Raw genomic sequence first — 11104 nt, 5'->3', positions numbered from 1 at the left:
GTTGTACTTATTACAATCAGAATCCGAATATTGTTCATAACTCCTGGTCCCTCCTCAAGGCACCATGAAATGCAATGTTGATGTATCATTCTCTAAAATAGACATGAAATATGTAGCTAGAGCAAAAGTCCACTTAGAAATTTTCCATCACCAATATAATCTTTCTTAATTCTTACTATCACTCAAAGGTGGTTCACATTTTGTCGTAGGATTCAGCCGCCATATCCAATCCATGCAACAACTCGATTTCTTCTTGTGCTGTCTGCTGAGTTGTGTGTGGCGTACGTGTCCTTTACGACATCACTAACTCAAATTGTGTAGTAAAGTCATTCATAAATTTACAAGTTAAATATTTAAAACAACGTGCTTTCTTTAGACAAATTAAAGAGATTTATAATTATAATTTAATTTAGAACTATTATAAGAAAATAAATTTACTATTATTATTTATAATTTAAGTATATATATTAATATTTTATTTTATATTGATGTTAATATTATCATAATAAAGCAATCAAGAAATTAAATGACTAAATTATACGTCTTCTCAAATTGTGTTGGAAATTCAATCCATGATTTATAAGTCTCCAGAAATATTCTATCTCTATTTCGTAGTTTTATTGTTAAAATAATTAATTTTATTTCCACTTTTTATGGCAAAATATTCTCTCATTTTTCTTACAAAAAATTCAAGTACCTTTATTCTTTTTTGTAATAGTTATTTCCGTTTACAATTTTTCTTACTATTCGTTAATTGCATTTGCAATCAAAAAGGCAACTCTGTTAATCTTATTTTTATATTGATTTGATTTCCTGATAATTATAAACTGTTTATTAACATTTGGCAACAAAGCACACTTACAAACACCATATATATATATATAAGGGATTTATAGGACAAAGATCATTATGACTGCCACAGCACGACAATCTCTTTTTTCTAAAAATTTATGGTTAACTTATAAAACTCAACGTATAAATGTAAATATTAGAAATATATCATTTATATTGAATCATTAAGATGTAATTTTTTTTTTTTGAATCACTAAGATGTAATATTTGGCTGAATGGAATGAGCTAAAAAAGGGAAAATAGCATTTTGAAAAGAAAGAAAAAAAGTTTAATGAAAATAGATATGTAATATCCTAAAATCATCCAATAATTATTAATATAAATATTATTTAATATATGATTATTTAATCTTTTAGTAAAAGAAAAGATAAGATAGATTGTTATAAGAGAAGTTAATATAATTATTTTAGTAAAAAATAATAATAAAAAAAGAGAGAGACAAAACAGTGGTGTTTTTTTTAAATAATAATTAAAGATAATAAAAATAATAAATAAAGAAAGATCGATTAAATAAATTTTAAATTACATCTTTTATATCAGGGTAGATGGTTTTTTCTCCTAGAATCACACACATAAATGGTCTATTTTGACATTACTGCTCAAGGATTAAGAACAAGGGAGAAAACAAGAAAATTTTGTCGACATAATTGTTAGAGGAGAAGAATAATGAAGGATATGAATTACTCACTTCAAGAGATGGGTAAAACACTTACCTTTTTAAAATTTCTTATTTTTTCTTTGTACACTAAAATTTATGTGCACCGTAATTCTTTCTCTTCTTTAATCCATGTGATGATGTATATAATATATGTTGCAATTTTTTTTTTAAATCCATGCCATGATGTATATAATATATATCTATATGCACTCGCTTAATATTAGATTATAGTATATTCATAAGTTAAATGATGTGAATTTTAAATGCCACCAGTTAAAAAATGAATGAAATATTTGAATGTCATAGATTGAGGTAAATTCATTCATTTAATCTTTGGGGTGTGTTTGTATCTCACATTTGGATGATTGATTATATATATATGTATGAAATACTTTCATTTGGGATGAGAAAAAAAATTTAGATGTCTTTATTTATCATGAGAAAGATATTGAGATGTCATTATATGAATATGAATTTATAAGCACTTTAAAGAATATGAGATCTGCATTGATTATAAAATTAAAGATTTGAGTATACTAATTTCGAGAATCACGGAGTTGTGTTTGTAATGTTTATTTGAATACATTGAGATGTTGATATTTATTTAAATATTTTTATTTATTGGGTATGTTATGTGAATAAAATATGATTATTTTTAATTTGATTTTTATTGGTATATATATATATATATATAATATTTTATTTTAAATTCATTGTAGATATCATTACTGAAAACATTATTTGCAAATTTCTTTTTAGAATTTATTTTATTCATTAAGATTATCATTTTGTTATAAATATTGTTTTCATGGTGCAGAAAAAGTAATTGTTGAGTTTAGAAAGATTTAAAGATATATTTATTTTAGCTTGATTAATATTTCAGAATAAGACATCAAATGTAACTACTTTTATTATATATCTTGATGTTCATCTAGTTTAGAAATCCATATTTTAAGAATAATATTTTCTTTTTTAAAAACTTATTTATTTGATTTATTTTATTATACATAAAATATTTGTAGACTATTATAATTTTGGAATTTCATATTCTTTTTAAGTATATTTTACTATGGGTTGTTATTATAACAAAGGACATTCCAAATGATACATTTTTATACTATTAGTGTATAACTTTTTTTTCTCATAAAGTAAATGTTCCATCACTTTTAAAAAAAAATGGGACATCATTTTCTGAAACCCGACCCGGCAACGCTTAATGACAACATTCCTAACCAGTGACCACCAACTCAAATCTTTCAACAATTTTGAATTTCTCATGCCAATCAAAATTTCTCAGGCACAACTCCTAAAACTGCCAAAAAAAGACCAGCGTGCCTTTGCTGCCTATCTGCTTCGCAACATTTCAGTATCAACTCCTACCTGAGTAGAATGATACACGCGAGCATATGTACAAAAACTTTGAACAGTGGAAAGAAGACACTTCACTACAAATCATCACCAAAATATGTGAACACCCTTTTCTTGAACATGCGAGCGAGGTCAACAATTTCAGTTTCTCTTATATGATTCACCATGCTGTCCTGCTGCTCATTTTTCTTTCCTTTCTGAGATAATCTGCTTGCAACATCAATTGTCAAACCAGCCATATCCCTATTGGTCGTCAAACCGTGCAAGACAGTGGCAGAATATGAAGGACTAGACACTAGTCTGTTAAGTAATATCAGTGTCTCCCGTATCAGAAATGTCCTGACAAAAAATGGTCAGAATGAGTTAAAGAAAATCAAGACTTAAATCACATTGCAGACATGAAAATCAGAAGAAAATAAATTAAAATATGGCTGACTTCACAAATATCTCAACTTCATAATCAACTTCAATGTAAGAAATAAAGGAACAGACGGATTATATTTTTTTCATCCATAAAATGAACTCAACAAAAGTAGAAGAATAGTAACCTTTAGATGACAGTTTTAAAGTACAATTTTACAAATATTTTTCATTATCTGGAAAAGGATGATATTTTATTATTAAGAGGAATGAACAATTTTAATGATTGTATACAGACTCTCAGTTTTACTACCTCTCCCTAAATATTTCTGGCTGCTGCCCATGTGCTCCAGCTTCAAGATCCATCTCCGATACCAGTAATTGCAAAATCAACATAAGATAGTTTACTCCTCTACAAGAGAGCTTATGACCAACAAAAATTTCAAAACCCGGTTGTCCAGATGATGCAAGGAAAGCCAGCACAAGAATTGCATTTCTGCTTACTTTCAACTCCTGAAATTACAATGACCTAAATTTCAGGCAGATTTAATATTTTAAAATACATATCATATTAATTTGTTTTTACTTTCCCCAAAGGCCCAAACTGAGTAAATCACTTGACTACATCCCCATTATTGAAGAGAATAAGAAAGCTTTTAATCTTGATTTTTTATCCCGAAAGTTCTAGTAGAGTACTTAAATTTACATATTTGTTAAATGAAGAAGTGTGGAAACATGCATACATATAAATGAATATACAAAATAAAAGTAAGAGTAATTTAGATGGCTACACATCACATTTCTCCTCATTTTTCTCACTTCTCAAATGCTTCCTTCTTTACTCTATAAATTATCTTAAATTTGACAAACCCCCAATCCGCAAAGCAAAACTTCAATGAGTTATAGTGATGCTTCCACAGACAACTGTACACTCAAATGAACAATGTTTTTCATAAAAAAATAATCACATCTCAATTTTCACAATTGATATATCAAATTTTAAACTTATATGGACGATATCAGTATCTTTGTTAGCAAACTTACCAATATACCTCCTCTACAAGATGCTACACAATCAGACAATCCTTGAAGGATGATTTTAAAATTTTGGAAATGTAAAGCCAAATCATTGTCATCCATAGCACTGCTATCATCCCTCTCTTTGCAACCACAACAGAAAGCAGCCAACAGTTTTGGACCTTGAATGCATGAAAATAAAATTTAAAAATACATATAAAAAGTTAGGATCTGCATGGAATGCACAACAGATATGAACCCTTGATTCTAAAACTAGAGAACTATACTTAAGCAACAACATAAAGTCTAAAATAAACATCCCAAGAACTCAGGAATGTGGAGGTTCAAGGCATGCTCCAGCTGAAGACCCTTGATTCAACAAGTATCAGACATTGTGTAAAAGCAATATTGGATTTATTATTTTAGACATACCTCATCCTACTACTGTTTATAAAAGCTTATTTTAGTTTAGGATCAATGAGTATAAGAGCCCAATAGCACAACTCAATCATGGGGCCAACATCCGGAAAGTGGATAGTAAGAGGGGTAATGATAAAAAGTGGTAGAAAGAAAAACGTTATTGAATAAGAAACTTTGCAGCACCAAGTCACCAGAGATAGAGAAACAATTATGAGTATTTGAGAGACTCGGAACCCTCCTACAAGATACCATACAACACTAGTGATGTCCCACCCAATCTTCACTTCTATGTATTATCACTAATAACCTGTAGCACTAGATGAAAAATAATTTGATAAACTGGTTAGTGGAGGAAACTTACAATTTAGAACTAGATATAGAAGTCTTAGAGCATGTTTCTTCACAGACAGCCCAGCATCCTTCTTTAGCAATTCTGAAATAGTTTCAAAAACTATTTTCTGGCCAAACCTGTTTTCACACAAATTTCTCTTGACATGAACATAATATCTTCAGAAGTCAATTTTTTAATGGAAAACAGTACCTTAAAAACTTACCACTCCCTCTCAAAGTAAGCATTACTTTGTAGGAAAAGCAACTTCATAATAGATACCACCTCCACTCTCACTCTTTCTTCTGTGATCTTCATGGCTATTTGATGCATTATCTCAAAAAGATAAATCCAATTTACACGAGGTTGTAAGGAATTCTGATGGCTCTGGCACTCTTTTCTGCTCCCTATTTCTTCATTGAAGATATTTCCATCTTTTACACCAGAATCCGCAAGGCCCTTCCCAATGCAAAGTCCTTCAATGAAGACATTGTCCCTGAGCAGAGTGCACTGGGAAGATCAAATCATAAGTTCATAAGAACATGAGCAACAAGAAGGAAAGAAAGAAAAAGTGACTTCACACAGTAAAGCCCATCCAGCAGCTTATAATCAATCCTGGACTTAGTCTTGCCCAAGGGGGGAAATGGTATAGATCACTAAACTTTAAAAAAGATATAGCATATATCACAAATGCTCAGCAGCATTTTCTGAAGGAAGCATGATTACAGAATTGCTTACTACAACTAAGCATTTAGGGAAAATCAACAACAACAACAACAAGTGACCATACTTCATCCCTCCCAAGTCACCAATGCCCCCTCCACAACCACACCCAAAAAAGGCCAGTCAAACTAGGTGACAAGGAAGAGAGATTGGGGGAAGGAAAAGATAGATTAATAATCAATTATATGCAGGTACAACATTCCACCCAGTGAGCACACACTGCATAATAAATCTTAGTTTCCTGTTCCTAATATTATCTGAAAATGTGCACCAGATGCATGCACCAGATGCATGCACACATATCACAAACATTTACACTTCACTACTTCAATTATAGGTTAAGTTTGACATACTTGAGAAAACATTCCATTTTCTCGTGTTTTCATCATAGTTATCAAACCCAGACCAGACATCAACCTGGCCAAGATAGTTGATCACAACTCACAGGATCTGATAGACGTATTAATTGAAATATAATATAAATATCGTGACTTCAGAAAGAGAAAAGGGGACCAGTTCAAATTATAACCTTGGGCTAATGGACAAGGGACACACATTCAATCAACATGAAGTTGTTAAAACAAGGGAAAATGTCATCCAAATAATGCATACCTCCTTCCAACATTCTTTTCCAATTCCAGAAGGAGCTTCAGAACCATGTGTAGTACACAGAGAGAGCTATGGACAATAACAACCTATAAAAGGCAGAAATTTTGTCAGTAAAGGTTTATAGATTATAAAATAGAAAGCAAGCAGAAAAGAAAACCTGATAAAATTACTTTCACAAACTTAAGAAACCAACATTCCACCCAGTAACTTTCTAGCATGTGGACTGATAAGAACCTTGGGAGAACCACACCACAAAGTTAGCCGTTATAGTTGGTGAGCCCAACGCCTTATAATATAATCCCACACTAGACTTTCAATTTTAGAATATCATCAAAGCATAAAATGACATGAACCAATAATGACTCAATAAGCCCTAACTCAATAGAAAATACTTTTAGAGAAAATATAACTCAATAGTAGTTAGGAACAGTAAGCCAATAGCATTGCAAATAAGGTGTCCACAATAGTATTTCATATGAATTTAATAAAGTAAGAACTTGGTTTCAGATATCAGATATATCAGAACTTAAATCTCTGAATGAATCCTTCCCTTCCCCCCTTATTCCCCCCTATCACTAGCTAACCTCACTAACTGTTCTGACTGTCCCTAGGAGAGATCTCTAACTTTCTGTTCTTTCCATTCAATTCTATAAATTTTTTCTGTTCTTCATTTCTATTTTTGGTTCCTAACACTATGAGTGTGTTAGTTATTAATTTACTTAAGGGGGGAGAATGGTGGATCCTTAGGAACCTGTAATATCCATTAAAATATCAAACTCATCATTTTACTATAGATCTACTATTTAATAAAGAAAATGGATTAGCCACACGTAATAGTAATATAAGCTTGCAAACAATTTGGAAAGAAAAAAAAGCATTAATTCACAAATTTAGTGAAAAAGTACTTACATTTTCCATACCACAGAGATCAAGCAATGGCTCAATCAGAGTTTTCAAAACATCTGTCCCATCAGCTATCTGTAACACATCAATAACTGGATGATATACAACCCCAACAAACATGATTGAACAATAGAAACCAGCTTAATAACAAGAGCATTTCAATATGTAACCATGAAAAGGAATCAGTCCAAAGATCTAGAAAAAATTAAAAAAATAAATAAATTATGATATTACAAGAGAAGGGAAATGCAGAAAACGATGACTAGGAAATCCTCCTAATAGCAAGCAAAAATGAACAAATAATAAGTACAAAAAACTCTGCACAAGAGAAGAGAGATCCACATATCTAACAAAACCACTTCAAAACAACCATGCATAGCAACCAGAGGCAAGAAAATTATAATTTAACAAACAATATTCACCGAGTCCATACAAAAATTGTACCTCTTTTTTTTTTGGAAAAAATTTCAAAATCAATAATAAAGTGAAAGTCACTCACTAGTCACTACCTTAAACTGTTTCAGGTCTGGAATATCTCCATTGATCAGAAATATGCAACTTCAGAGGAAAATATATAAAAATGCAGAATTGAACTAATACCTTTGTCAATGCAAGGTAGAGATTAGAAATCTTTGCTGCTTCTGGAGTATGAAAACGATCCTTGAGGTAATGCAACGCTACTCCTGAAGAGCTTAAATCTGAAAGTAATTCTCTTGTTATTTCAGAGGGCAGACTCATATTCATGCAGCCGAAGAGAACCTGAAAATCTCTTTGACAACCCACAAGCAACTTTGATATCACATTAGTTCCCATCTTGTTGTCAGTTGGAGATCCCCATATTGCCAGCAACTTCTGGGAGAGATCAAGATAAGCAGACAGATCATCACGTAGAGGTAGAGCACCCTGAGCTTCTTGATGACTAATCGTGGCTGTTTCAACTCCCTTAGCTTTAGAAGTAGATTCAACTGGCATACAACAAAAACAAGCCAAGTTAGTCACCATGTCAGAAGTAAATCGAAAATTCTTTTAAATGAGAGTGATTTCTTTCATGCCTCACCAATCAGATCATTTGAAGATACTCCATTTTGAAATTTTGAAGAGATTTTATGACAGTTGAGAGCATGAGTTCCAAAATCCCTGTCATTTTGGCCCCTGGTTAATAATAACTATATGTAGTGCAACATTACATTAAAGAGATAAGAGAGAATAAAAAAACACTAGATAAGGAATTAAAAAGACAATCTCAGACCTGTAATACCAGACACTGGTTAGCTATTTGTCATGACGTACCTTGACCCTTCTGCTAAACTCAGTCTAGACTACTATAATACTCAAGCAATTTAATTACTAAATATTTCAGGCAAACTTAGCTGAGATCACTTTCTACTCAAGACACAATTGGCAATGGCTGTAAGCTTAGGTCACTCTCAGTCTCTCACCAATGCCGTAGATATATGGCATACAGTATTACAAACAGAGATAGGTACATATTCACCAACAGTTACAACAAAAAGGCTACATTGTTATTTTCAGCTCCAGATCATAAACTTCCAGACAGAAAGTAAAATGCTCTTTTTCGTCATAGTAGTTCATTTTCAATGGCTTCTACCTTATGACACCATTCAATATATGTAAGCAACAATGGTATAAAGCTGCAATATATTAAAAGAGCTAAACTCTACACTTTCTTGTTGGCTAATTTGAGATGCAACAAAAGGGGATACTACTGCTCCAAAAACAAAATGATTGGAACATCGTTTAAAACAACATTAAAAATTTGACTTACTTGTCTATACTCTTTGACTTTGAAAACTTAGTACAAGCATTTTCTTCTTCATTCCTGGAAGATATGGATTTGAGCTGATCTTCTTTCTTGTCTCTTTCTTTCTTTAACTTGACACGCTCCTTTTCCTGAAACAATGCAACTAAGTTATGAATATCAACATTTTTACTGACTCACAAAATCAAAATTCACAGCAACTGAGTGAGAACAAATAAGGCAGAATCGTGTTCTCAACCAATTAACAGCGTCGAGTATGTATAGTTGCACAAGCATACCAGATTTGCAATCTGCTTTGTCGCATGTTCCAGCTCCCTCTGTCCTTGCCACCAACCAACAAAACAACACCAAGTTTAGTATAAGAAAAGCTGAAGCGAAAGTGAATCTTTGTTATCTAAATTTCAAAAGTATCAGTAAAAGCCAATCATCAGAATCCAGCATAGAAGACACCTTTCCCCTCCCTTGTCACTTCCAAAACAAAAACCAACATAACAGAGGGGAGGGGGCAATACAAATAGAAACCTCAAAGTTTCAAAACTTGGATGGCCATTGAAAGGACACCCGAAATACGTTAAAATCAAGTAGGATATATGATTACCCTTAACTTCCAAGTTTCAAATTCCAATGCTACAAGTAAACCCTTCTTCTGACTTAACTAAAATAACCACAATACTGCAGTTATTCTTTACAACATTTGTTTCCTTGCATGAAGCAGCGTGAGAACGAATCCCATTCATAGACGGTACATAGAAAGAAAGAGTAAAACCTAAAAATGGAAGAGGCGGGCGTGCAATTACCTTTAAGCGGTCGATTTCGAGGTCTTTATTATCGGAGATTGAAATGGGAGTGGGAGAGGGCGAGTCGAGAGTGATACTTGTGGTGGGCCTCTGAGAGAACTCTCGCGGGGGCGAGAAGGAAACGGCGGAAGGAGGCGGAGGCGGTGGTGGTGGTGGTAGTGGTGGAGGAAGAGCGAGAGAGAAAGAAGACAACGAGGAAGTAGGGTTGGGAGGCGTTTTTGGTGCGGTGGAAGTGAGGACAAACTGCTCTTCGGTTTGGATTAACTGCTCCAGTAACGCGTCTTCCCAATCGTCCAACAATATGTCATCGCTCTTGTTCTTCTCCATCGTCACTCACTCACTCACTCACACTACCCTTCGCCTTTCTACACTATGTAAACCTTTTATTCAAAAAAACTCTTTTGAATAATGTTAGTATAATTTAATTATTTAAATAGCATATTTATATTTATTATATACACACAGAAAAAAGTTGTTTTGTTCACAAAAAATCATTTTCTTTAGTAATGTTTAATTTGGAAAAAATGTGTAATGTAACATTCAATCACTAAATAGTTAAAGACTTTACGCGTCCTAGTAAAATGTTTCATTCTTTGACAATTTGAAATAATATTTTTTTTCTTGAGTTTCTTTATATAAAAGTTTAGTTTAGGAAAATACATGCTTTCTTATGAGGTTATGTTAATCTTAATAAGGATTTATAATAAAAATTATACATCAGAAGATTCAATCGGTTTGTGAGACGAGTGTTCTCCTCACTCCTATATTTCATATTAGGAGTATCTCTAGCATCCATAGAATTGATATAATAATAGTATGTTATATTTATATGAGGAGAAGTAATATATTTACTAAGAAAATTTATATTTGATTTTTTAATGTGCAAAATTATTTTATATCAATAACATTTAGTACTATTAGGTTTGGTGTATAAATAATATGATGATGTTAATAAATTTATGATACATTTTTTATAATATTTTAAAATATGAATTTGAGTATAATTTGATCCAAAAGTTAACTTATATGATGCAAATTGTATATAAGTAAAAGGAAAACACTAAAAAGAGAGAGAAAATACTTTGTTCATCATGGTTAAATATAAAAATAGAAGCGTCATTTAGAAGAGAGAGAAAACACTTTCTTTATTCATGCAAAACTACATCACTTTTGGCATTAGAATGTCATCAAAGGAAGGAGAACTTTTCTTGATGAAAAAAGCGAAGAAGTCTAGACCTCTTATTATTATAGCAAATAGGGAAAATATGATTAGTTTAAACAAATAGTCA

At 31.9% G+C, this 11104-nt stretch overlaps 1 protein-coding gene across 2 annotated transcripts; it reads right to left on the bottom strand.

The window, feature by feature from the left end:
- Positions 1-2605: 2605 nt before the first annotated feature.
- Positions 2606-10194, bottom strand: LOC114425004. Of its 2 annotated transcripts, XM_028391717.1 has the most exons (12): positions 9816-10194; positions 9297-9335; positions 9025-9149; positions 8296-8375; positions 7839-8203; positions 7245-7313; positions 6339-6421; positions 5230-5499; positions 5037-5143; positions 4283-4437; positions 3552-3751; positions 2606-3217 (listed from the first exon to the last, which is right to left on the bottom strand). In XM_028391717.1, exons 1-12 carry the CDS (start codon positions 10140-10142, stop codon positions 2956-2958), a joined length of 2082 nt encoding a protein of 693 aa, XP_028247518.1. In that variant the 5' UTR covers positions 10143-10194; the 3' UTR covers positions 2606-2955. The 2 variants fall into 2 exon arrangements, with proteins under 2 accessions (XP_028247518.1, XP_028247519.1); XM_028391718.1 differs by lacking the exons at positions 2606-3217; positions 3552-3751 and adding an exon at positions 3767-4162.
- Positions 10195-11104: the final 910 nt, after the last annotated feature.

This window comes from Glycine soja, chromosome 9, assembly GCF_004193775.1.
Source record: "Glycine soja cultivar W05 chromosome 9, ASM419377v2, whole genome shotgun sequence".
Lineage (NCBI taxonomy): Eukaryota > Viridiplantae > Streptophyta > Magnoliopsida > Fabales > Fabaceae > Glycine > Glycine soja.
Note: the sequence above shows the minus strand (reverse complement) of the source record. Positions and strands in the feature narration are given on the sequence as shown.

What these genes read in the sequence shown, in the direction of transcription:
- LOC114425004 (XM_028391717.1), bottom strand. Translation starts at nt 10,142, where the DNA reads ATGGAGAAGAACAAGAGCGATGACATATTGTTGGACGATTGGGAAGAC. An exon ending in AAGTCAAAGAGTATAGACAA is followed by an intron (nt 8,376 to 9,024) that starts GTAAGTCAAATT and finishes CCAAAATGACAG; the next exon opens with GGATTTTGGAACTCATGCTC. An exon ending in CTTGTAGAGGAGGTATATTG is followed by an intron (nt 3,752 to 4,282) that starts GTAAGTTTGCTA and finishes TTGTAATTTCAG; the next exon opens with GAGTTGAAAGTAAGCAGAAA.